The sequence below is a fragment of the Oryctolagus cuniculus genome, chromosome 11 (assembly GCF_051225735.1).
Source record: "Oryctolagus cuniculus isolate XC-2025 breed Fujian yellow rabbit chromosome 11, ASM5122573v1, whole genome shotgun sequence".
Classification (NCBI taxonomy): domain Eukaryota; kingdom Metazoa; phylum Chordata; class Mammalia; order Lagomorpha; family Leporidae; genus Oryctolagus; species Oryctolagus cuniculus.
In genome coordinates this window covers 104,801,387-104,828,202 of record NC_142877.1, presented here as the reverse complement: position 1 = coordinate 104,828,202, position 26,816 = coordinate 104,801,387, and the positions used below count along the sequence as shown (strand labels likewise).

Genomic DNA, 26,816 nt, shown 5'->3' with positions numbered 1-26,816 from the left:
GAAGCATCTGTTTGTACTGGTGTTGTAGACTGAATGTTTTTGCTACCCTAGTTCATAAGTTGAAATCTTAACTCCAGTGTGATAGTACTAGGAGGTAGGGACTTTGAGAGGGAATTAGATTGTGAAAGCAGTCTAATCATGAATGAGTTCATGCCTAATAAAGAGGCCCCAGAGAACTCTGCTGTGCACCTCAGAGATTACAATAAGAAAACTGCCATCTGCAGGACTAGAACCCAGAGCCCATATGGGATGCCAGCACTGCAGGCAAAGGATTAACCAAGTGAGCCATGGCACCAGCCCCCAAATTTTAATTTTTGGTATAAAACTGTACCCATATTGGCCAACGCCGTGGCTCACTTGGCTAATCCTCTGCCTGCCGCGCCAGCACCCTGGGTTCTAGTCCCGGTTGGGGCACTGGGTACTAGTCCCGGTTGCTCCTCTTGCAGTCCAGCTCTCTGCTGTGGCCCGGGAGTACAGTGGAGGATGGCCCAAGTACTTGGGCCCTGCACCAGCATGGGAGACCAGGAGGAAGCATCTGGCTCCTGGCTTAGGATCAGCGCAGTGCCGGCTGTGGCGTCCATTTGGGTAATGAACCAACGGAAGGAAGACCTTTCTTTCTGTCTCTCTCACTGTCTATAACTCTCCGTCTCTCTCTCTCTCACTGTCTAACTCTGCCTGAAAAAAAAAAAATTAAATAAAAAAAAGAAAAAGAAAAAAACTGTACCCATATCCTCAGAGAAGCCATCTTCCTATTGGCCAGTGAACTGTGAGCCCATGCTTGTATCTCTTGCCCTGGCCTCTTGTCTTATTCCTTCTCTGCGTTTAACATCTCCACGAGGAGGCTCTGTGGCCTTTACTTGTGGAACATGAAAGCTGCCATGTGACTTTAACATCACTGAGTTCGTTCTCAAGCTTTCATTCTGTTAGCACCATACCCCTCAGTTTAAATCTCTGCAAACATTTTTGACCCCTTTTTATTTTTTAACCCCTTAACTATAATTAACCTCATTCCATCACTTGTATTTGTTTTTGGCAAATGATTCTTTTTTTTTTTTTAAGATTTATTTATTTATTTTGAAAGAGTTACAGAGAGAGAGGAGGTGGGGAGAGAGAGAGAAAGAGAGAGAGAGATCATCTATCTGTTGGTTCTCTCCCCAGTTGGCTGTAACAGCCAGCACTGGGCCATGCTGAAGCCAAATACCTTGGCCATCTTCTGTTGCTTTTTCCAGGCAATTAGCAGGGAGCTGGATTGGAAATGGAGCAGCTGGAACATGAACTGGCATTCACATGGGATTCTGGCATCAAAGGCAGCCACTTTGCCCACTAGACCTCAGCACTGGCCCCCGACAAATGATTCTTAGAATCTTACCTTACTCATCCCTTTCCTCTACACCAGTCTGAATTCCTCCCCACGAACTCCAGTAATAAAGTCCTGGCTGCTCTGTTTTTACCTGCAGAGTTCTGCTTGGCCTGATTTTATTGGTTTACCTTCTATTTGAAGAGAAAGTATAGTAGTAGTATGTGTGTGTGTTTTCTTTAAAGATTTATTTATTAACTTGAAAGAGTTAGAGAGAGACAGAGGCACAGAGAGAGACAGAGACAGAGAGAGAGACTGTCTTCCATCTGCTGGCTTACTCCCCAATTGGCTGCAGTGGCTGGAGCTGGGCTGATCTGAAGCCAGGAGCTAGGAGCTTCTTCCTGGTCTCCCACGTGGGTGCAGGGGCCCAAGGACTTGGTCCATCTTCTGCAGCTTTCCCAGGCCATAGTAAAGAGCTGGAACAGCTAGGACTTGAACTGGCATCCATATGGGATGCTGGCACAGGTGGTGGCTTTACCTGCTGTGCCACAGTGCCAGCCTTGTGTGGTGTTTGTTTTTGACATGAATACAGACTTCTGTTCCTGGTATTCAGTATTCATCATTAATTGTTTAACTTCTGCCCGTTAACCCCCACATCCCTGTACATGGTCTTCCGTAGCTGTGCATGTCTTCACATACATATGGCCCTGAGCCTTGGCTAGTGCTGCATCTCCCCTTTGCCTTCTCTTCCTTAGTTCATCTTCATTCTGTCCAGCCCATCTCAAGTTGTGTCTCCTCCATGAAGCTCCTGGAGCTCATATGTTCCCAGAGGTTTTACTTTTGTTTTGTTTTGTTTTCCTGCATTCCTGTCATCTAATTCATAACTTAGTTTATTTTTTTTAAAGATTTATGTATATATTTGAAAGAGTTACAGAGAGAGAGGGAGAGACACAGAGAAGGGATCTTCCATCTGCTGGTTCACTCCCCAAATGGCCGCACTAAAGCCAGGAGCCAGGAGCCAGGAGCTTCATCTGGGTCTCCTATGTGGATGCAGTGCCCCTAGTACTTGGGCCATCTTTTACTGCTTTTACCAGACATTAACAGGAAACTGGATTGGAAGTGGAGCTGCTGGGACTTGAACTGGCACCCATATGGGATGCCGACATAAGAGGCAGAGGCTTCACCTGCTTTGCCACAATGTTGGCCTTATAATTTAGTTTTTGATCACACAGGACTTTAAGATGTTCTTTTATCATTTTTTTTTATTGAACAAAAACCTTACCACTCACCATTTTTATTGTGAACTTTATCTAATATAATGCTGGCTTCCTGGTAGTTAACAAGTTATTTTTAGTTTGAAAGGGAGCATTAACCTTTTTAAGTTTGACTAACTGTCATTTCACACTGTTGATCTGTTCCTAAACTGCTTTCTACTTCAACAGTCCAACCCTGTAGCCTGGATCTGTGACTTCTTGTTTGAGTGGTTTTTCTTGTCAAGCTTAAATAGCTTTTGATTTATAGGAAATTATTTCCTCCTGTGGCAATTTATCTTACCTCTAAACTAAACTGACTTCTAGAAGGAGGTACACACTGCTTCCTTGTAACTTTCTCACACTGATTAAAGATGTACCCTTCTGATCATGTAGAATTAATGGAATCCCTCTCCCTTGTGACATTTTTCCCCCATTCTTGTTCATTTAGCTGTCTTTTAAAAAAAAATATTTATTTATTTATTTGAAAGAGTTACACAGAGAGAGAGGCAGAGAGAGAGAGAGAAGTCTTCCATCTGATGGTTCACTCCCAAGTTGGCTGCAATGGCTGGAGCTGCACCAATCCAAAGCCAGGAGCCAGGAGCTTCTTCTGGCTCTCCCATGCAGATGCAGAGGCCCAAGGACTTTCGCCATCTTCTACTGATTTTTCAGGCCATAGCAGAGAGCTGGATCAGAAGTGGAGCAGCTGAGTCTTGAACCACCGCCCATATGTGATGCCGGTGCTTCAGGTCAGGGAATTAACCCACTGCGCCACAGCGCCGGCACCTTAGCTGTCTCTTAGAGGCTTGTATGCATCCCAGTTTTCTCTTCTCAGATTCCATTGAGAAGCTGTCAGCAGGGAGTGAACATTCTGTTTTGGTGTGGTTGAGTTTCTGTAGGGAGAGCAGGACTAGTTGTTCAGTAAATGTTTATTAAGTGCCTACAGCATGAGAGATAGGTAGATATGAAGATAGTTGTGAATAGATAGATATGATTAGATAAACAGCCCTGCCCTCATCGAGTTTACATGTTAGTAGAAAGAGGCAAACAATAAAGCAAATAACTCAATTACATAGTTTGTGGAAGTGTGGTACAGAAAAACAGCAGGAGAAGAAAGAGGGGACCTGTCAGCTGGAGGGAAAGGGGTTGGCAATTCTAATTTGGGTTTTAAGAGCAGGCCTCACCAAGAAGGTACTTTTTGAGTGAAAGTGGGAAGAGGATGAGGGAGGCAGCATGAATATCTGGGGAAAGAATGATCTGGGCAAGTAGAACACCCAGTACCAAGGCCCTGAAAGCCCAGTGTGTCTGGCATGTTGAAGAAGGCCACGGAGGTCGGTGTATCTGGAATGGACTGAACAAAGGAGCGAGGACAAGAGATGAGCCCTAAGAGATAATGGGGCACCAGAAGATATGGGGCTAGGTAGCCATGGCACAGACTGTAACTCGAATGTGATGAGGAATCACTGGAGGATTTTGAGTAGAGAAATGATGGGGTCTGATTTGTGTTCCTGAGAATCAGTCTGGCTGCTATGGTGGGAATAGACAAGGAGGAACAAAAGTTAAACCATTTAGGCAAGAGGAAGGTGACTTAGAACAGCGTGGTGCAGTAAGGTGACAAGTGTTTGGATTCTGAACATTGTGTAGGTCAACTCAACAAGGTTTCCTGATGAGTTGGTGCTGAGGAATATCAGTTTTTTTATTCTAACTACTTTGTATTTCTGTTTAAAAGCACAAAAAATGCAGTGGAAAATTAGCACATTGTTGATTCATTGAACTCATTGTCAACTAAAACTCAGACTTTTCTTAGAAAACATACATGTGCTAGGAGTTAGGGCCATGAAAAGAATGTTTACCACAGGTTCATTTATTACTTTGGGTCTAGAACTTGGTTTTGTTTTTTGATACTGACAAGAATGGTGCAATACTAGAAAAGTTCTGGAAGATACTGTCAGTTTTACCTTTAAGTTGAGAATTTTGTGTTTCTGTATTTTGTTTTCAGTAAAATTTTGTAAGTTTCAAAAAAAAAAAAATACCTGTGCTAGTACTCAAAGTTCTCTTTTTGAAATAAATTTTTGTAAATATTTTTTTAGAAATTATTTATTTATTTATTTGATACAGAGTTCCAGTCTAATGGCCCATGCCCCAAATGCCCGGAACAGCTGGGACTGGGCTGAGGCCAGAGCCAGAAGCTGGGAACTTAGTCTGGGTCTCCTGCATGATTGCAGGGACCTAGGGTCTGCCTTGACAGAAAGCTGGAATCAGGAGCTGGAGCCTAGCATTGAACCCAGGTACTCAGATTTGGAACACAGGTGTCTTAACCACTGAGCTAAATGCCTGAACCCATACAAACTGTGTTTGTATAATACACTTGAGACTCTTACCCAGGATTGGCATCTTATCAATGACAGCAGGCTACAGTGTGCAAAACCTGCCCACTTTGCCCATCTTGAAAAGATCGCAACTGGAGCCTTCCAATGTCCTGTTTGCCTCTGTCCCTCCCTGAATGCCAGCAGCAAGTTTGCTGATCTGACTTTGTCTCCATCACTTTAGAACTCACTGCTGGGCCATTCCCATTCTCACTCTAACCTGATTTGCTTTTTTTCAGCATCACCTGATGCATTTTAGGGATTCCTTGTGAGAGAACAGTGACTCCTAAGGGACTAGGAGAACTAGTGAATTCCTAAGGAATGTACAGTAGCTCCCTGCTATTAAAATAAATACCACTGTCTAGCATTCAAGGACCCCCTTTGTCTGGTTACGCTTGTTTTCTAGTACTTACCAATCAAAAATGTTTAACTCTAGTCAATTCTTTTTTCTTTCTTTTTCTTAAACATATTCATGTTTGATCATACATCTGTGATTGCTGTCATCCTATCATTTCCTTCTTTGAGATCAGCCTAAATTTGCCTCCTTCCACAAAGCATTCCATGTTTCTGCTGTCTGCACAAAGCTCTTCTTCAGCATTGCAACATTTAATGTTTAATTTTACACTGACATTGTTTCCCCTTTGTTGAATGGGTTAATTTTGTTTCTCCCAACTTCCCTTCTTTTGAGACCATGTACTATGCTACTTGAATGGCTCCTAAGATGCTTTGTACAATGTTCTGCTAAGTATTTATTTAAAATATACTTGTTTGTTGTGTTCTTTATTGTAGTTGAAGATGCCTACACTGGACTGTCTAAAGGAAACAGCAAACAAACAGTTTGGAGGGGCTACTTGGTATGTCATTTTAAATTTAACTGTATTTTTGCATTAGACTAGATTAAATGTATGAATGATAAAGCTTTTCCACTGAGACCCCTTTTTAAACACTCTTTATGTATTTTAATTGACATAAAATTATACATGTTTGTGGGGTACCATGTGATGCTTTAATACATGTCAATATTGTGTAATGTTCAAATTAAGATGATGTCTACTCAAACATGTACCATTTCTTTGTGGTGGAGAGACTCCTTTTAATGTTGACTTGTTCTCTAAGATAAGGTTCCTAGTGTTAATGGGTGTTGATTTAAGTAATCTTAACTTTCTTAATCCAAAGCTTGTATGACGCAATGGAACTTTACTAGTTTTCTCAGCTGTAAGTTTTCATCAGCTTCATGATGTTGGAAGTGACTTGTGCTTTTTCCACCCTTATTTTAGACAACAGATAAAGAAGTTCCTGGGTTAGTACTAATGCAAGATTTAGTTTTCCTAAGTGGATTTCCTCCGACATTCAAGGAAACAAGTCAACTAAAAACAAAATTGCCAGAAAATCTGTCTTCTAAAATAAAATTGGTAAGAACAAAGAAAATAGAGCCACCAGCGTGGCATATCTCATTCAGTACATGACCGTCCTCTTGTGGCCCGTGATAAGAAGCAGAGGGTGACTCTGCTGCCATAATAGGTTGTCAAAAAGGTAGCTCTTTATAGAAGATCCTCACTCCTTACTTCTAGTGGGCAAAACTAAAAAATAAGACTCTTACTTGGTTTGCTGGCTTCTCAGAGCAGGATTCGATTTGTTTATTTAAAAATTGAACTCCTGGGGCCAGCGCTGTGGCATAGTAGGTTGAGCCTCCGCCTGTGGTGATGGTATCGCATATGAGGGCCAGTTCAAGTCCTAGCTGATCCTCTTCCAATCCAACTCCCTGCTGATGCACCTGGGAAGGCAGTAGGGATGGCCTAGGTCCTTGGGCCTATGCACCTACATGGGAGACCCAGAGGAGGCTCTTGGTTCCTGGCTTCAGATCAGCCCAACTCCAGTCATTGCAGCTGTCTGGGGAGTGAACCAGTGGATGGAAGAACTCTGTCTGTCTGTAACTCTGCCTGTCAAATAAATAAGTCAATCGTCAAAAAAAATTAATAAAAAAATGAACTCCTGTAATGTATCAAGTGATGTCATAGGTATAGACAAAACAGGCATGAACCCTGCTATAAGTTAGTGTAAGCAGTGGGCGCTAGGAAGGAGGAGATGGGGAAGGTCATGAGTGTAGTCAGTGCACACAGACTCCAACCTGCACCTTCAAGACTTGGTCTCATTAGGGAGAATGCTTCAGGTATTTGAAATCTTTTATAAAATAAAACCCTTTTTCATGAATTGCTAAAGCATTAGTGTATTTAGAATTTATACTTACTAACTCTTCAGGCATGAACATGGATGTCATTTGTTGGGGTTGACTTCTGAGGATGGTCAATGACATGCCTTTTCCTTAACAGTTGTTATTCCCAGAGCCATTTGCTGGAGTGGTTTAGGACACAGTCCATGTGGGTGTACTTTCTACTTGGCTTTATATCAAGATGCCTGCTATTCTGTCAAAAATATTCTAATATCTTTTATCTTAGAGTAGAGGGCATGAAGTTCCTGGCTCAGAGTTTGTTAGGCCCTAATTCATTCTCTCTCTCTCTCTCTTAAGACTTATTTTATTTATTTGAAAGACAGAGTTAGAAAAAAAGAGAAAGAAACAGAAGTCTATCTACTCGTTCACTCCCTAAATGGCTGCAAAGGCTGGGGCTGGGCAAGGCCAAAACCAGGATCCTGGAACCCCATCCAGGTCTCCCACATGGGTAGCACGGGCCCAAGTATTTGGGCCACCTTCTGTTTTCCCCAGGTACATTAGCAGGGAGCTGGATTGGAGTAGCTGGGACTTAAACTGGTGCTCATATGGGATGCCAGCATCTGCAAGCAGTGGCTTAACCCACTATGCCACAATGCCAGCCCCAGTTTTTTTGATTTTTTATTATGAAATGCTCTTGAATTCTGCCACTGGGTTTAGATCACCTGTTTCTTTTTTTCGTCCTCCTATCATGCTTCACTGAACAATTTGAGGGTGGGTAAGAGATCGAAGACAGGGATAGTAGTATGTGAGCTGTGATTAGGGGAGTTCTTACTAGTTCCTATGCTAATTATTATTTTTTAAAGATTTTATTTATTTATTTAAGAGGTAGCATTACAGACAGAAGGAGGGACAGAGAGAAGGTCTTCCATCTGCTGGTTCACTCCCCAGATGGCTGCAATGTCTGCAGCTGCACCAATCCGAAGCCAGGATCCAGGAGCTTCTTCTGAGTCTCTCACATGGATGCATGGACCCAAGCACTTGGGCCATCTTCTACTGCCTTCCCAGGCTGTAAGCAGAGAGCTGAATTGAAAAAGGAGCAGCTGAGACATGAACCGGCATCTATAAGGGATGCCAGCACTGCAGGTGGAGGAGGCTTAGCCTACTATGCCACAACAACAGCCCTACTTATTTTTTATACAATGTCCAAAAATTCCTCTTAGTTTTTTTTTTTTTTTTTATGCCATGTTTTTACTTTGTAATACAGTGCTAATGTGAATAACATTTTTGTCTTTTTTCCTCTATGGCATTCTTTATTGTGCTTTGAAGTGTAATATTAGGGTAGATATTTTTGTTAATCTGCAGTTATTTTAAAAATAAATATTACCCTTATTCTCTGCAGTTATTTTTGTACTGATCTGTGCAGATAAAACCATAGATTAGTTTTTATTTCAGATAAAATCAAAGATTAGTTTTATTAGTCCTAGAATTATAGATGCATGCATGCATATCTGTACTTTTGACTGTCAGCTCAACTTCTTAGGCAGAACAAACAACAATCTTGATTCTATTTATCTAATTCCAACTGGAAAACATTATTAAAATACAAGCTCATTCCACTTCCAGATTCTTCCAGATTTCTTCACCTGCTGCAGTTGCTCCAGTGCTGCCTGGTGTTCATGTGTCTAGTGATGGGTGGGTGTGTGCTTCCAGAAAATGCCAGTTCCAAGCAATGGTTGACCCTTCTGCAAACTCTTTTGAGTAGCACGGGGCGTGGTATAAGAGTGGGGTAGCAACTTGAATTGGACAAGGAGCACCAGCAGGCCCCATACATGATAATATCCCTTTCCACAGTTCTTTCACCCTTTTGAGATTTATTTGGATTTTCAGGCTCATCTTTGTGAAGCCCCCGCATGGCTCATGCATCATTCATAGCATTTGTTGCAGATCATTTACATGATCTCAACACCTGCAGTCCCCTTCAGAGAATAGGACTTGTGAGTTGAGGACGCTAGAGAGAAAATGAGAAAGAGGAAGGACAGTTAGCATTGGAGCCCAGTTCTTCGAGTGACTCTCCTTCCTTAGGCTACACTTCCTGGATTTAATGAGTACTCTGAAAATGAAGCTTCCCACCACTGTGTTCCTGATGCATTTAGATAGCATTTATTAAATACCTCCTGTACCAAGGGTTGTGCCAGGAACAGCTGAGTGGATAAAAGCACTTAAATTATTTTGGTCTAAGACTAGTTCCAAGTAAAGATTTATACAAAGTATGCAAGAATACTCAAACTCCTAAGTGTGCTGGTGGGCATGGCAGGCTTCCGCAGGATGGGAATGGCTTTAGCTGGACCCTGAGCAGAGCTGTCCTTCTTCTGTCAGAAAAGGGAGAAAAACCATTCTAAGCAGAGGGAACAGCCTAAGCAAAGGGCTGGAGGCTTGAAAGTAAATGGTGTTTTCAGGGAGCCAAGGCAGCAGTTCCTAGAAGCCAGAGCACAGGAGGGATATTGCTGAGGCCAGATTGAGTAGGTGTCTGTCAAGGCATCTGCATGCACTTTCTCCTGGAAGCATGGAGAGCAGGAAGCAGGATACAGTCTGATCTGTGTCTAAGGAACATTGTAGGGGAGCATGTGATAGCTGTTAGAGAAGAGGCTAGAGGCAGGAAAACCAGCTCAGTCACTGCTTCTATAGCCCAGCAACATGGCCATTCCGTAAGTGCCTTGCAAGTAGATGCCAACACTGGGAATGTTTCCAGAAACATCTGAAAGGGAGTCGGCATCACTTGATGACATATGTGGAAAGAGGAAAGCCAGAATGAAAGAGGAAGCAGATGTTTCTAGTGAAGATGGAAGTGGTGGCATTAACCCCACGAAGAGCTTCCGTGGAGAAGCAAGTCTCGAGGGAAGGGAGCCAGAGCCCACTCTGAGGTGTGTTGCATTGGAAATGCACGTGACATGTGGGAAGAGAGGGCCTTTGGGGCATTGACCTGAACGCTGGGAGAACCCAAAGTGCTGAACCACTTTGCCCTCCCAGGCTCCTCCAAGAGGCCTTTGTGGAGCCTCCAACCCTTCAGGTCTCAATTCTGTCCCATAGACCCTCCTGAGGAAAGAACATCTCAGGACAGGCACCTTCGGACCCCTTGGGATTACTTGGTATTCCAAGGGTCACTCAAGAAATCTCTGCTGAAGGAACGAGCAAGAAGAAAATTGTGACTGTCAACATACAGTAAAGGGCCTTGGAATAAAATAAAGGGAAACTTTTCAGCAGTGTGATTATTCACATAAGTTACTCTAGGTTTTTGCTACCAGAAATATTTACTCTATAATTACTACTTAGAAACAACAGCTTTGTCTTTGGCATCCAGTTTAGACTAAAACCTGAGTTTTCATTTTGTTTTGTTTTGTTTTGTTTTTCTTGAGGAGGGGACTTGGAATTTGAAAATGGTTAATTTGCAAGATAATGAATTAAAATTTATAAAAACTCTCCTGTTGACTCTTTTTTTTTTTTTTTTTTTTTTTTTTGACAGGCAGAGTGGACAGTGAGAGAGAGAGACACAGAGAAAGGTCTTCCTTTGCCATTGGTTCACCCTCCAATGGCCGCCGCAGCCAGCGCACTGCGGCCGGCGCACCACGCTGATCCGATGGCAGGAGCCAGGTACTTATCCTGGTCTCCCATGGGGTGCAGGACCCAAGGACTTGGGCCATCCCCCACTGCACTCCCTGGCCACAACAGAGAGCTGGCCTGGAAGAGGGGCAACCGGGACAGAATCCGGCGCCCCGACCAGGACTAGAACTCGGTGTGCTGGCGCCGCAAGGCGGAGGATTAGCCTAGTGAGCCGCGGCGCCGGCCTCCTGTTGACTCTTATAAATTGTTTTTTCCTATGAGAGGCCTAGATTGCAACACCTTTGCTTGTGCCCTTTGATGATCTGATTCTTTGTCCTGTAATTTAGCTGTAGAATTTTTGGGTAAGATGAACACAGAATTCACCTTTTGATAGAGTAGATTTATGTATTAGTTTTGTTTTGATGCAATAGAGTGGATTTATCTATTAGTTTTTGTTTTCAAGCCACTCTGAATCATTCTTTCAGTGCTTGGATATTTTCATTCAAGTAGAGTTTTTAAAATTTGTTTTTTGGTTTGTGTTTCTCTTTATGTCTTTAACATGTTAACGATTGTGGGAGATCTTCTAAGGGCTCTCAAGTGAATTCTCACCTTGTGTTAATTTGGTAGGATTGAGTGCTGAGTGGCTGTGCTAATGCTGATGGGGGTCATGGATCCTGTCTTCAAGTATTTACAGTCACATTTTGGAAGCTGACTGTGTATATGTCAGGTGTTCAGGGAGCAAATTGAGAGTGTATGAGTAGCTACTTAGGGCAGAAGTACAGACTGAAGACTTCACACGTAGAGACAGGAAATATCTGCATGGGTCAGAGGTGTGCATGAAGTTTTCAAAGAGAAAGAGGCACCAGTGTGCGAGACTTGGAAGAAGCTCCTCATTTCTGGCTTTGCATCAGTCTGGCTTCGACCGTTGGCACCATCTGGGGAGTGAACCAGCAAATGGAAGACCTTCTGTCTGTCTCTCCCTCTATCTGTGATTCTGCCTCTCAAATAAATAAATAAATCTTTATTTAAAAACAATGAATTGTTGGGGCCGGCGCTGTGGTGTAGCAGGTAAAGACACTGCCTATAGTGCCAGCATCCCATGTGGGTGCTAGTTTGTGTCCTGACTGCTCCACTTCTGATCCAGCTCTCTGCTATGGCCTGGGAATGCAGTGGAAGATGGCCCAAGTCCTTGGGCCCCTGTATCTGCATGGGAGACCTGGAGGAGGCTCTAGGCTCCTGGCTTTGGAACAGCTCAGCTCAGGCTGTTTCAGCCAATTGGGGAGTAAACCAACGGATGCAAGACCTCTCTCTCTCTCTCTCTCTCTGTAACTCTGACTTTCAAATAAATAAATAAATCTTTAAAAAAAATGAATTGATGCTGGGTCTTATCCCCAAGAGATCTCATTATACATATGTATATACTGCATTTTGGATAATGGATGACTAACCTGTAATATTGTACTAATAGTCCTCCCACCCTTTATGATTTATTTAAGATTTATTTACTTGAAAGGTAATGTGAGAGAGGGAGAGACAGAGAGGGAGATTTTCCATCTTGTTCACTCTACAAATGGCTACAATGACCAGGACCTGGAGCATGCCAAAGCCAGGAGGCTGAAACTCCATCAGAGTCTCCCATGTGGGTGGCAGATGCACAAGGACTTAGACCATCTTTCCCTGTTTTCCCATTAGTATTAGGAGGGAGCTGTATTGGAAGCAGAGCATCGAGGGCACACGCTGGCACGGCAGTGTAGTATGCTGTTGTTGCAAGTGGTGACTTAATCTGCTGTGTCACAATGCAGGCCCTATAAGTGTCCTCCTTTCATTGACTTTCTTGAAATCATTCCTTATATATGTTCTTTTTTTTTTTTTTTTTAAGATTTACTTATTTATTTGAAAGGCAAAGTTTGAGAGAGAGAAAGAGACAGACGTCTTCCATCTGCTGGTTCACTCCCCAATTGGCCGCAATGGCCGGAGCTGCACTGATCCATAAGCCAAGAGCCAGGAGCTTCCTCTATGTCTCTCACAGGGGTACAGGGGCCCTTCAAGCACTTGGGCCATCTTCCACTGCTTTCCCAGGCCACAGCAGAAAGCTGAATCAGAAGTGGAGCAGCTGGTACTCAAACCCGCGCCTATGTGGGATACCAGCACTGCAGGCAGTGGCTTTACCCACTACGCCACAGCACTGGCCCCTGTACCTGTTCTTTTAAAGCATAGTATCCTTTTAGTAGATTAAACACCCAACTCTCGAGCTGATTTAATTTTTAGAAAACTGCCAGGACATACCTTGAGTTGTCAAATTGCTAAAAGGTGCTACTTCGTTTTTTCAGTTGTTATTAGCAGAAATATTTTTTCCTAAAATATTTTTAATGACTATATCAAATCAACCTAAAACAGATTGGATCTTAGCACTTTAGAAGTGTTGGGACTATAACTTATTATAGGAAAGCTTTTGTCATTGTTTTCAATTTGCCTGTTGTCCTAGAGCAGGTTTGCTCAATCTGCATAGTGAGTTTTGTCCAGATACAGCTAGCCTGTAGGAGATTGTCCTGTGCTTGGTAGGATTTCTAATAGCTTCTCAGAACTCTGTCTTGTAGATGCCAGTAACGCAGCCGTCCCCAGTTGTAGCAACAGGAAGTGTCTCTGACATTGCCAGATGTTTCCTTGAGTACAAAATCACCCATGATTGAAAGTGTCCTAGAAATAGTGTCTGCACACAGGCAATTGTTTGTTTTTCCACACAATTATTTATGCAACCCAGTATAGCCTCTTTTTTTAACACTTAAAAATACCAGTATGAATCAAGCATTATGGCACAGTGGGTTAAGCTGTCATTTGGGTCACCAGCATCCCATATCTGAGAGTCTGGTTTGAATCCTGGCTACTCCATGCTTCTGATCCATCTTCCTGCTAATGTGCATCCTCGTAGGTGGTAGATGGTGGCTTAAATATTTGAATCTCTGACGTCCATCTGGGAGATTCAAACCGCATTTCTGGATCCTGGCTGGAGCCTGGCCAGGCCCTAACTGTTGTGGGACTTTGGGAAGTGAGCAGGTGGATGTAAGACCGAGATATCCTCTGTCTTGTTTTCTTTCTCTCTCTCTTTCTGCTTTTCAAATAAATGACCAGTATGATATTATGATTTTAAATTGTTTTATTTTAACATTACTTTTATTTTAACATGACATTAAAAGATAACTTCAGAATTGGAGCAGCTGGGGCTCGAACTGGCACCCATATGGGATGCTGGCATCACAAGTAGCAGCTTAAGGGAAGGTACTCTCTCTCTCTCTGCCTCTCTCTGCCTGTAACTATGCCTCTCCAGTAAATAACTAAATCTTAAAAAAAAAATTACTCCTTTGGACAGCCACATCCCATGTCAGAATGCCAGTTCCAGTCCTGACTGTACCAATTCTGATTCTGATAATGCATCCCAATTAGCCGCAGAGTTCCGGGATCCTGACTTCAGCCTGGCCAACCTGTCTGTTGCAGACATTTGAGAAGTAAACCAGGGAATGGTTTTGCCTCTAGTTCTGCTGTTCAAGTAGATGAAAAAATAAGTAAACATTTTTAAAAAAGAAGAAGAAAAATGTTGAATCCTGATATATTTTTTAAGATAAATAACAGATATCAAAATTAAGGGAATAAGAAACCAGGAGTTTTGATAATCAGGTTTTAATGTAGTTATAAACATGGAAACCTACTGCGCCACAGCGCTGGACCCCCAAGCAGTAACTTAACATGCTGCACCATAACTGCCTACTCCAACATTTTTCTTCTTGAAACTGTTTCTTGGTTTCTGCAGCACTTCTCTTGATTATCATCCAAATCGGCCTTTACTGACTCACATCCATCCATCTGATGCCCAGCTATCATAGCTTACCCAGGTTCTGTCCTTGACTACCCTTTTGTTCTTCTTCTCTGTGCCTAATGTGCTGATGTGCAGAGCTGTGTTCAAGATGATGATAAAATAGCAAACATCTTGAAATCTCAGTGGCTTTAAAAAAAAAAAAAGAATTTCTCAGTCAAGCTGAGAAACATGTCTGTTGTGGGTTGAGAGGTTGTTCCTTCTTTGAGGAACTTAGATTTGAAAGAATTTAGATGAACTTATAATTTCAAGTGGGAAGTTACACATGCTGACAGTTGTCTAGGGCCCAAACTGCAACCACTCTTCCTTGCCTCCTGTTTTGTGGCAATAGTAATGAAGATCATGAGTGAGCTGCCACCTTGTGGCTAGCGGAGGGCACTTCCTCACCCTTGTCTACTCAGAATTTGGATGATGATTGTGAAAGGAAATCTTTCTCATACATGTAAATATTCCCTTAAACTCTTTGTAATCTCCCTCTCAATTATTGAATAGTTACTGTGGGAAATATATTCCTGCCCTTTAATGCATATGTAATTAGAAATCAGCCCTAAGTAGGGCTGCTAATATGGTAGTCCAAGTGATGGACCTTTTTATCAAAGGGCCACTACAAATTATGGAATAAACCGATATAATTCTAAAACAATGCTTATGAATTTCTAAACACCTTATTGAGACTCTGAAGTCCCCTTCTCAGCTTCTGAAACATCTTAATATACTTTCCTTTTTGAAAGTAAATTTTCTTTTCCTCTAGTGTCAGGAGTTGAAACGTTATCTTTTCTTATTTTTGTAAATTTTCTTCATACTTCAGTGACTAATTTTGAAATGAGATTATATTTTGTGTTCTTTTTTGTCTTATTATGGAAACCCTCAACCTTCCTGTTGAAGTTACATAGGCTTACATGGTGCATAGCCTGGAACCTGTCAGGAAAAGAGTGTAGTAAAAAGTGGAGCACACTCACCAGTGAAAGCCTGGCTCCTGTTTCACTCTCCAGCCAGTTTCTGTAGTTTCTTCTCTGACGCTGGTTGGCGATATCCGTTGACTTTTGTAAATGGAGCTGAGAAGGTCATTTCCCTTGGTATTAGATAGTCAAGTTTTTATTTCTAGAGCTTAGCTCAGCCAGCACCTCCTCCAGCAGGGCTGATCACTCACCCCTCGTCTTCTTCCTGCCTCGGTTAACACAGCTACAGTAGCAGCTACCACTCTGTATTGGTAGGTATCTGGTTGGCTGTCTGCCCGCTGGGGCTGCTGGGTAGTCACCATCCATCTCAATGTATCACACAGACCAGCAGCAGAAGCAAAAGTAGATGACCATACCTAGATGTTACATAGATCTGAGTTTGAATCTTTAGCCTGGATATTTACTGAAATCCCAGGGCAATGTCTAGCAAATATGCACTCAGTCAGTTGTAGAAGTTGAAGTGAAAAAGTTTCTGTATTAGGAAGTTAAAATATGAATGTCAAGGCATTAATTTTTAACTTTAATATGTTGCACCTTTAACATACTTTAAAAATTTCTTTATATATTTACTTGAAAAAGAAGACTTCCTATCCATTGGTCTACTCCCAAATGCCTGCAACAGCTGGGGCTGAAGCCAGGACCTGGAAACCTCAGTCCAGGTCTTCCATGTAGGAGTTAGGAACCCAACTACTTGAGCCATCACACCGCCTCCCAGGGTCTGCATTAGTAGGATGCTAGAGTCAAGAGCTGAGCCAGGTATTGAACTCAAGCACTCTGATGTGGGACGTGGGGATCTTGACTGGTAAACTAAAACATGTGCCCCATAACATATATTTTATCTACAGCTTCTGTGAAGTTGATCATTGGGCAAACAAAACAAGAAATACTGTTATAAATCAGTTTCCAACAGCAAATGACCTTTGCTAGCAGCAGAAATCAAGGATCACGGTTGGATATTGTTCCATTTCAGGAATATATTAGTCTCAGATCCCTTTCTATATTTTGAATTTATCTTAAGTAAGCTTAAAAATCTATGAAAATTTAAAATGTCTTTGAAATTTCAAAATAATTCAATTTGGGTAGATGAGATTAGATTAAAGGTATTTACTTACAAAATTTAAATTCTATATTAGTATATAGACTTATTACCTATACTGATATTATATATTCATATATTACTAGAATTGTTTATTCTAGAGTAATGGTGTTTTCCACTCCAGAAGCCCTCAGAGGTGCTGTGGGAACCATTGTGAGCAGGAGGAAAGGGTTAGGGGAAGCTGGGAGATAAGCAGGTACCCAGGTAGATGGATGTCTGCCCTGCAGGGCATGCCTCCTAACTTTCACGGCATACCGAGGCAGGGTGTTGACAGCAATGAAAGCTGACTGTATTGGGTGCTTAGTACATGCCAGGCACTGACAAGGTAAAAGAAAATAGTGAGTCAAGAAGGAATTACATATATGTAAGAGTTAATGCCTTACTCAATAATGGACGGAAGAAGATAGAAATGCAATTCTAAGTCTAGCTTCTTGTTTTTTAGCCTTGGTAAACTTGGGGAATTGCTAAGAAAATGAGCTAAGTGTAGTCATGGACCCATTGAAAGAGCCCAAAATAAGCCCATCATAAATTTGTGTTTATTGTATAAATTAAGAAAAAAGGGAGGGCGTTGTGATGCAGTGGGTTAAGCCGCAGTCTGCAGTACTAGCATCCTATATGGATGTCAGTTTGTGTCCCAGCTGCCCTATTTCCAATCCAGCTCCCCACTAAGGCACCTGGGAAAGCAGCAGAAGGTGGCCCAAGTGCTTGGGCCCCCTGCCACCCACATTGGAGACCAGAAGAAGCTCCTGACTCCTGGCTTCCACCTGACCCAGCCCTGACCATTGTGGCGCAAACGAATGGAAGATCTCTGTGTCACTCTGTCACTCCCTCTTGCTTGGTAACTCAGCCTTTCAAATAAAATCTTCTAAAGAGTATGGAAATTAGGAGAGAAGACCACCAGCTCCATTAGAAGAGCCAGTTCAGCAGAAGGATTTGGCAGTCCTAAATTAGTGGTTTCAGTCCTGTCCCCATTTTCTGATCTGCAAACCTCTTTTCATAGGAAATGGTATGATATAGAGTCAGAACATATAGGGGGATGGGGACTCCAGCAGGGTGCAGGCTGACATTATGATGCTCCCTCTTAGATTTATTATTGCTTGAAAACTCTCCCCTGAAAGGTGGTCTTCCTGTAGAAGTACTTCAGGAAACCCTGACAAAGATGCCCTTCCTAGGCATGTGACTAAGAAAAAGTGCTCAGACACCTCACTGTGCTTATCAACAATTCCAGTGAAGTCACATTGTGGAGTTTTCTCCAGTTTGAGCAGATTTGTAATATTTTTGATCAAAAGTCACCAGCTGTTAGCCAGCACGTGCTTTGTTTGAATGTAGGGAAATAAAAACATTTGAGCCAGCGTTGAAAAGTTGGGAAGATATCAAATGAGAGTGGGAGGTCCTGGCATCTCAGGAGATCTGGCAGCTGTTGGCAGCATTGAGCAGTAGCTGCAGCCTTCAGATGGGTCCTGCTCTGTCTGGTCAGTTGACCACCCCTCCCACTCCTTGTTTTAAGGTCTTCTTTTTTTTTTTTTTTTTTTTTTTTGAAACTGCTTGGGTATTTCAAGATTGAAGACAAAAGTGGGAATTTGAAGGTGTTTCTTCCTTTGTGTAACTCTCGTTATTTAATAGTTGCAGTTGTATTCAGAGGCCAGTGTGGCACTTCTAAAATTGAATAACCCCAAGGATTTCCAAGAACTGAATAAGCAAACTAAGAAGAACATGACCATTGATGGAAAAGAATTGACCATAAGTCCTGCATACCTGTTATGGGATCTGAGCGCCATCAGCCAGGTATGGGTTATGGAGATTGTTTCACAGTTTGAGGGTTTAGAAGGATAAAACTATGTAAGCCACTACGTTAAGAGAAGGAAAAGGACTTGAAGTGAGTTGATTGAAACTTTTCAAATTGTCCACTCACCACCATTGCTTTAATATTAATTGAAGTGACCTAGAATTGGATCCAGACACCTTTTTATAAATATATTAAAGAAATGCTGTATTTGAGTTTGGGGATTTTTATGGTAGACTTAGTCTTTCACATTTTTGTCCTATGTAAAATTAGATTCCATCTTTGCGAGTCTGCCAGAGCACTCTGAGCACAGGGGAGAGGAGGAGGAGGAAGAGAAGGTGTGCTTCTGGGTATTTCACCTGTCCACGCTCCATGTTTCTCTCAGTCCAAGCAGGATGAAGACATTTCTGCCAGCCGTTTTGAAGATAACGAAGAGCTGAGATACTCACTGCGCTCTATTGAGAGGCATGCACCATGGGTTCGAAATATTTTCATTGTCACCAATGGACAGATTCCATCCTGGCTGAACCTTGACAATCCCCGAGTGACAATAGTAACACACCAGGTGCTTGACTTTCCAAACCTCACAAGGCTGTAGTCTCCTGTTGTGTTCTTTTAATGTGGTATAGGGTCTCCATAATTTCATTCCCCTTACTGTTCTCTGTTATACAAATGCTTTTAACTTTTCCAACCCCTTCCCTCCTTCCTTCCCTCCCCTTCTGCCTGCCTGCCTTCCTTCCAAAAACTAGACCAAAATAACTCATTCACCCTCTTTTCCACGTTTTTTCTTTTTTCCTGTTCAAGGATGTTTTTCGAAATTTGAGTCACTTGCCTACCTTTAGCTCACCTGCAATAGAAAGTCACATACATCGTATCGAAGGCCTATCTCAGAAGTTTATTTACTTAAATGATGATGTGATGTTTGGGAAAGATGTCTGGCCAGATGATTTTTACAGTCACTCCAAAGGTCAGAAGGTGAGTGCCTAAGAGGAGGACATACCTAGCTTGGAAATCTCTCCACAAATGTTTATATACTGCTATATTCAAATGTGATCAAATAAGTATTTTTGAGTGATAACTCAGGAGAGTCAGCAATTGGGCAATTTAAAAAACTGCAGTAGGAAATTTGCTTCTCTAAATTCTCAGTCAGAGCAACTCACTCTTCTGACCCTCTAAATTTTATGTTACAACAACAAAAATAAAAGAAAAATCACAAACACAAACTTTTGGTTTGACTGTTGGCAAAATGACAGACATGGAAAGTTAGCTTAAATTAGTGCTTCAAAGATATAAATGAAATTTCGGTTAAGGTAACCTGTCTCACTGTGGCTTTCTTGAGAAACACAATGGAGAAGTGGCTAAGAGCACAGATGCAGGAGCCAGCTGTCTAGGAAGACCCAGTGATCCTAAACAATGACTTCACCCTGTGTTTTCTGTCTGCATAGCAGGGGAGATACAAATACCCATGTGTATTAGACGGAATCAAGGATAAGTGAGAGAATTATCACTGTAAGCTTCTAAGTTACAAGACTGCATCTGTGAGTGCTAACAGCACAAAGCTTCTTTGCCTGTTGCTGTTTATGCCACCCCACTGGCCTCAATCCCCTGTTTCTCTGTTCATTTGCCACCTCTGTTAGATTGTAGCTTCTCAGGGAGACAAGCACAAAACCAGTGACTGTGTACAGTACTTTCTATGCTGCCAGGTGCACATGAGCAGGGCACTGCTCATTACCCCTCACAGAGCCTCATGGGTGGAGATAAAGGATACTGAGAGTTCATCTGCTTATTCTCTCAGCCTTGAGACAAGATTACACACAAATGCACACAAGAGTTACTGACAGCTGACACAAAAGCACTGACGGGTGCTGTACATTCCACCTGCTTTCACATGCTTTTGTACTGATGTGTTGCTAATTTATATCAAAGATTATTAGACCATGGTGTGAGAAACTAATCCATGAATTGAGTCCTCAGCTTTCTTCAAGTAGTGGAAAAGAATAAATAGGCTTACAACCATCAGCATGGTAATTTTTAGGAAACTGCTGTAGGCATGGACAGTTTAAAGCACATGTGAATACTGACAGCCCTTGGACAGTTTTAACTGTTGAAGAGTTTCAAGCTTAATTAAAAACTGTCAGAAACCAGAAATCATTTTATTGTATGTTTGGTTTTATTGTAGGTTTATTTGACATGGCCTGTACCCAACTGTGCTGAGGGCTGTCCGGGTTCCTGGATTAAAGATGGCTATTGTGACAAGGCTTGTAATAATTCAGCCTGTGATTGGGACGGTGGTGATTGCTCTGGTAAGACTGGTTAAGATGTGATTTATTTATGTCTTTGAGATAGTTTTCATTTTTAATCATTATTGAACATGTCTACACGTGTGTAGACTTAAACATTCTTCACATATTGAAACACTCAGCAAACTATAGACTCTTTAGAGGTGGTGTTAGTGTTCCCATGTTCCCAGTTCATTTGTATTACCATTGTTGAGGATATTTTCTCATGTTGGCTCTGTGCTTGAAAACAGACTTGAGGATAATAAGTTAAGGTTAAGAATATCTTAATTACGGAATAATTGTGGAATACACTTAATTATGTAAACTCAAGCAAGAAGCGCTGTTTTTTGTAAGAACTCATGACTAGTAGCTTTCCGTGGCAAATTGTGATTAGGTCACAGAATAAGTAAAGAAATGCTGAAACAAACATTTTTCTTTTTTCCTCAGTGACTCTTTTCCCTTTTTCACATACTTTTATTTGGACTTGTTGATGATAGCATTTTTTTTCTTTTTTTTTTCTTTTTTTTTTAACTTTTATTTAATGAATATAAATTTCCAAAGTACGATTTATGGATTACAATGGCTTCCCCCCCATACCGTCCCTCCCACCCACAACCCTCCCCTTTCCCACTCCCTCTCCCCTTCCATTCACATCAAGATTCATTTTCGATTATCTTAATATACAGAAGATCAGCTTAGTATACATTAAGTAAGGATTTCAACAGTTTGCTCCCACACAGAAACATAAAGTGAAAAATAATAGATGATTTTTTTTAAATGATGATGAAATCAGATCAGACCTATTGTCATGTTTAATCCCAGTGAGAGTCAAGTTGGGAGTTGATAATTTCTTTTCTTTTTTTTTTTTTTTTTTTTTTTTTTTTACAGAGGATCAGTTTATTATGCATTAAGTAAAGATTTCAACAGTTTGCACCCCCATAGAAACACAAAGTGAAATATATTGTTTGAGTACTCGTTATAGCATTAAATCTCAATGCACAGCACATTAAGGACAGAGATCCTACATGAGGAGTAAGTGCACAGTGACTCCTGTTGTTGACTTTACCAATTGACACTCCTGTCTATGGCATCAGTAATCTCCCTATGCTCCAGTCATGAGTTTCCAAGGCTATGGAAGCCCTCTGAGTTCTCCGATTCTTATCTTGTTTAGACAAGGTCATAGTCAAAGTGGAGGTTCTCTCCTCCCTTCAGAGAAAGGTACCTCCTTCTTTGAAGACCTGTTCTTTCCACTGAGATCTCACTCACAGAGATCTTTTGCCAGTGTCTTGGCTTTCCATGCCTGAAATACTCTCATGGGCTTTTCAGCCAGATCCGAATGCCTTTAGGGCTGATTCTGAGGCCAGAGTGCTATTTAGGACATCTGCCATTCTATGAGTCTACTGAGTATCTCACTTCCCATGTTGGATCACTCTCCCCTTTATTTATTCTATCGGTTAGTGTTAGCAGGTACTAGACTTGTTTATGTGCTCCCTTTGACTCTTAGTCCTTTCATTATGATCAATTGTGAACTGAAATTGATCACTTGGAATAGTGAGATGGCATTGGTACATGCCACCTTGATGGGATTAAATTGGAGTCCCCTGGTATGTTTCTAACTCTACCATTTGGGGCAAGTCAGCTTGAGCATGTCCCAAATTATATATCTCTTCCCGATGATAGCATTTTTTTACATAATGCTTTTTGGTTTATAAAGTATTGCATTTATAGAGCACTAATCATCATTGACTTGGATTTTTTGGCTACATGAGAAAGAGAGAGTAAGTGCACTGATGTTGTCTGCCATTTCATCTTCCACATGAAGAGATGGATTTGGAAATGTGAGTAGCAGAGGAAACAAAGCTTCAAGCTGTATTTCAGTCATATCTGTCAGATACCCCTAGGAAAAAGCACCTACAGGGAGAGAACACAAATAACGCAGACCAGAGAACTCAGCCACTAGTAGAGCATTAACATTGGTTGCGAAGAGGTCAGTATCCAGGTTCATACATGTTTTTGACAGTTCTAACAACCACAGTCTTCCAAATAATCTCTTCCTTTTTCCCTGCTCTTCCATGCCTGGCTTCATGTGCCTCCTTTAAACAAATTAGAGACTTGTATATATGGGTCCCACAGCTACCAAGAATCAAGGCCTCATCATACCACTCCTGTAAAGTGATGTTCCCTTTTCACTTTCTTTTCTTCTTCTTCTACTTTTTGTAAGATTTGTTTATTTATTTAAAAGAGTTACACAGAGAAGGAGAGGCAGAGAGAGAAAGAGGCAAGATCTTCCATCTGCTGGTGCACTGCCCAATTGGCCACAATGGCCAGAGCTGCACTGATCTGAAGCCGGGAACCAGGAGCTTCCTCCAGGTCTCCCACACAGGTGCAGGGCCCTAAGGACTTGGGCCATCTTCTGCTTTCCCAGGCCATAGCAGAGAGCTGGATGAGAAGTGGAACAGCAGCTGGAACTAGAACTGGCGCCTATATGGGACGCCAGCACTGCAGGTGGTGGCTTTACCCACTATGCCACAGCGCCAGCCCCTCTTTTCTTCTTAAGATAAATGAAATCTTCAGCTGAAGAATGGAGTACAGTTTTTCTGACTGAAATTCATGTATTGACCTTTTTTTTTTTTTTAAGATTTATTTATTTGTTTGAAAGCCAGAGATACACAGAGAGAGAAGGAGAGGCAAAGAGAAAGAGAGGTCTTCCATCTGCTGGCTCACTCCCCAATTGACCACAACAGCCGGAGCTGCACCGATCTGAAGCCAGGAGCCGGGAGCTTCCCCTGGGTCTTCCCACGCGGGTACAGGGGCCGAGGTCTTAGGCCATCTTCTACTGCTTTCTCAGGCCATAGCAGAGAGCCGGATCGGAAGTGGAGCAGCCAGAACTTGAACTGGTGCCCATATTGGATGCCTGCACTGCAGGTGGCGGCTTTACCCACTACACCAGCTCCAACCTTTTTTTTTTTTAATTTTTTTTTTTTTTAAGATTTTATTTATTTATTTATTTGAAAGTCAGAAATAGAGCAGGGGAAAAAGAGAGAGAGAGAGATCTTCTATCCTCTGGTTCACTCCCCAAATGGCCACAATGGCCAGGGCTGGGCCACACCGAAGCCAGGAGACAGGAGCTGCTTCTGGGTCTCCCATGTGCATGCAGAGACCCAAGCACGTGGGCCATTTTCTGCTTTCTCAGGCACATTAGCAGGGAGCTGGATCAGGGTGGAGCATCCGGAACTCAAACTGGTGCCCATTTGGGATGCCAGCACTGCAAGCGGAGGCTTAACTTGCTAGGCCACAGGCTGGTTACAGTGTATCAATTTTCAAATGGTTAACAAAAAATAAAGAGCTGACTTTTTTCAGAATTGTAAGCACAGCAAGATTCTGTCTCACTCCTTCTCTCTGCAGGTAACAGTGGAGGGCATCGCTACGCTGCAGGAGGTGGGGGTACCGGGAGCCTTGGAGTTGGACAGCCCTGGCAGTTTGGTGGAGGAATAAACAGTGTTTCTTACTGTAATCAAGGATGTGCAAATTCCTGGCTCGCTGATAAGTTCTGTGACCAAGCCTGCAATGTGTTGTCCTGTGGATTTGATGCTGGAGACTGTGGGCAAGGTATCTTTATTGTCATAAAAACATTAAGGATAGTGATAAAAATCCTTGACAAGTTGACGGGATTTGTGATGGATATTATTATTTAAAGTAATCATGCCCTGTTTGCCCCCTTTCTAGGGTTGCATCCAAAATAATTGGAAGTTACAAGTAAAAGGTCACAGATCTTTAGGAAACAATAGACTATAAAGATGTGTCTTCCTGTTACTGGTTTCGTGTCATTTTTTCAGACTAAGCAGGTTTACCTTAACTAAAAACATGTAGTGAGAGTTTAGTTTGGAAATACAGAAAGAGGCTCAAAATTCATTAAATAAGGATGATTGAAATACTGGGTCTTGTTGATAGCTTTTTCAGGGAGGTCATATTTTATTTATTTATTTTTTCAAATGGACAAATAGAGATGGAAATTGATCATTGATCATTGGAATTTATTAAGAATGGTACATACCTCTGTAGCAAGTCAGGTGAACATTCCCTATTATTTATTATGATTGCCTCAAAAGTTTTAGAATTTCTGATTATTTTAAAATCAATTTGAAGTTACTCTTTGGAAATAAAAATTCAAACCCAAAGAATTAAAGGGAAAGAAGTAAAATTCCTAATTTTTTTAAAAAGTCATATTTTTGTTCTTTTTTTCTCTAGATCATTTTCATGAATTGTATAAAGTAACTCTTCTCCCAAACCAGACTCACTATATTCTTCCAAAAGGTGAATGCTTGCCTTATTTCAGCTTTGCAGAAATAGCCAAAAGAGGAGTTGAAGGTGCCTACAGTGACAATCCAATAATCCGACATGCGTCTGTTGCCAATAAGTGGAAAACCATCCATCTCATATTACACAGTGGAATGAATGCAACCACAATACGTTTTAATCTCACATTTCAAAATGCACATGATGAAGAATTCAAAATCCAGCTAACAGTAGAGGTGGATACAAGGGAGGGACCAAAATTGAATTCTACAACCCAGAAGTCTTATGAGAACTTGGTTAGCCCCGTAACTCTGCTTCCAGAGGCAGAAGTCCTTTTTGAGGATATCCCAGAAGAGAAACGCTTCCCAAAGGTCAAGAGATATCCTAACACAACAGAGAGAGTCCAAGAGGAGGTGAAAATTCCTGTGGTAAATATTTCTCTCCTTCCAAAAGAGATCCAGCTGAAGCTCAATCACCTGGATTTGCAACTGGAACATGGAGACATCACTTTGAAAGGCTACAATTTGTCAAAGTCAGCCTTGCTGAGATCCTTTCTGATGAACTCACAGGATGCTAAAATAAAAATAAGTCCAACCATAACAGATAAAACAAATGACAGTGTAGAAGCTCCACCACTGGCAAAACAGAGCCATGAAGGTATCTTGCCAAACAGCTTAGGGGTATCACAGCAATTACAGAGGTCAGCTCTTCCAGCAGGGACAGTAAAAGCAAATGGTCACTACCAGAGTCAGACCCTGGTCTTGGGGACCAAAGGGAGATTTAGGTCAGAAACTCAGACCCACAAAGTAGTAGGCGGGAGTATAAACTTCTCATCTCTCGCTGTTCCACTGGAAAACCATGAGACGGAAGAAAAAATCACAGGGGAAGAAGAGGAGACAAACAGAATGAAAGAAAGAACTAAAAATCACATAGGTGCCAATGAACTGTTACCTCGAAGAAAGCTACAGTATTATACAGAGAGTTACCCGGGCTTTTTGCCATGGGAGAAAAGAAAGTTTTTCCAGGATCTTCTCCATGTAAGTTATATTCAGCCTTATTCTCTCGTCTGCTCAGGGAAAATAGTAACCTTTATTTGATAATATAATAATAGCTACCATTTATTCAGCATTTCCCTGTGCCAGCTGCTGAACTAAGTGCTTTTCTGACATGGTTTCATTTAGTTTTCTAATAAGCCTGATAACAAAAATATCATGTAAGTGAGTGTACTGTTGTTACCGCATTTTACAGTTTAGGAAACTGCTCTAGTGTGAATGAGTCAGGGATTTCTCTGAGGAAGTAAGGGAACAGAGATGATACCTTGTCCCTACTTAGCATGTCAGATCTGGTGTTTCTCCAGTTTTACTGATTGGGGAAAAAGGGCCCAAGGTTGAGGTAAGTTCATCAGCTTCCCCAGCATCACAACGGCAAGTCAGTGTGAGCTGAACCTCAAAGTTGGTGCCCTCTTACCCAGAACGTCGGCCTCCATCATGCTGTGACATCGGGTGTCTCTCCCAAATGCTGTGATAGCATTACTGCTGTGGAATGCAAAGTGATTAGAAGACATTCATTGCTCATGGAAACTCAGACCTGTAGGGAAGACAGATTTGTGGGCAGATCATTGTAGCAACGAGATAAGTGTCTTCATTGAGGAATAACCAAGGAGTTTAAAGGGAAAGCTCCTTAACTCTGCCTAAAGGTGTTGGGAAAGCATCCATCAGGAAGTGTCTTGTGAGCTGGCCTTTGGGCTGGTGGGAGATGAGACCAAGAAAAGTCATGTGATTCAGGCTGGAAAGAGAAGAACACAGCCAGTAATGGCTGTAGTGCTGGGAGAACAGAAGTGAAGGAGGAACTGTAT

At 41.9% G+C, this 26,816-nt stretch overlaps 1 protein-coding gene across 2 annotated transcripts in view; it reads left to right on the top strand.

Annotated features, from left to right (window-relative positions):
- GNPTAB (N-acetylglucosamine-1-phosphate transferase subunits alpha and beta) overlaps positions 1 to 26,816 on the top strand; it is an 85,649-nt gene that overhangs the window by 36,814 nt on the left and 22,019 nt on the right. For both annotated transcript variants that reach the window (XM_002711224.6, XM_070052755.2), the window contains exons 6-13: positions 5,703 to 5,767; positions 6,191 to 6,325; positions 18,227 to 18,388; positions 18,772 to 18,951; positions 19,191 to 19,361; positions 20,566 to 20,689; positions 24,071 to 24,274; positions 24,914 to 25,998. In XM_002711224.6, coding sequence (XP_002711270.2) covers positions 5,703 to 5,767; positions 6,191 to 6,325; positions 18,227 to 18,388; positions 18,772 to 18,951; positions 19,191 to 19,361; positions 20,566 to 20,689; positions 24,071 to 24,274; positions 24,914 to 25,998 — 2,126 coding nt within the window. The remainder of the gene's footprint in view (positions 1 to 5,702; positions 5,768 to 6,190; positions 6,326 to 18,226; positions 18,389 to 18,771; positions 18,952 to 19,190; positions 19,362 to 20,565; positions 20,690 to 24,070; positions 24,275 to 24,913; positions 25,999 to 26,816) is intronic.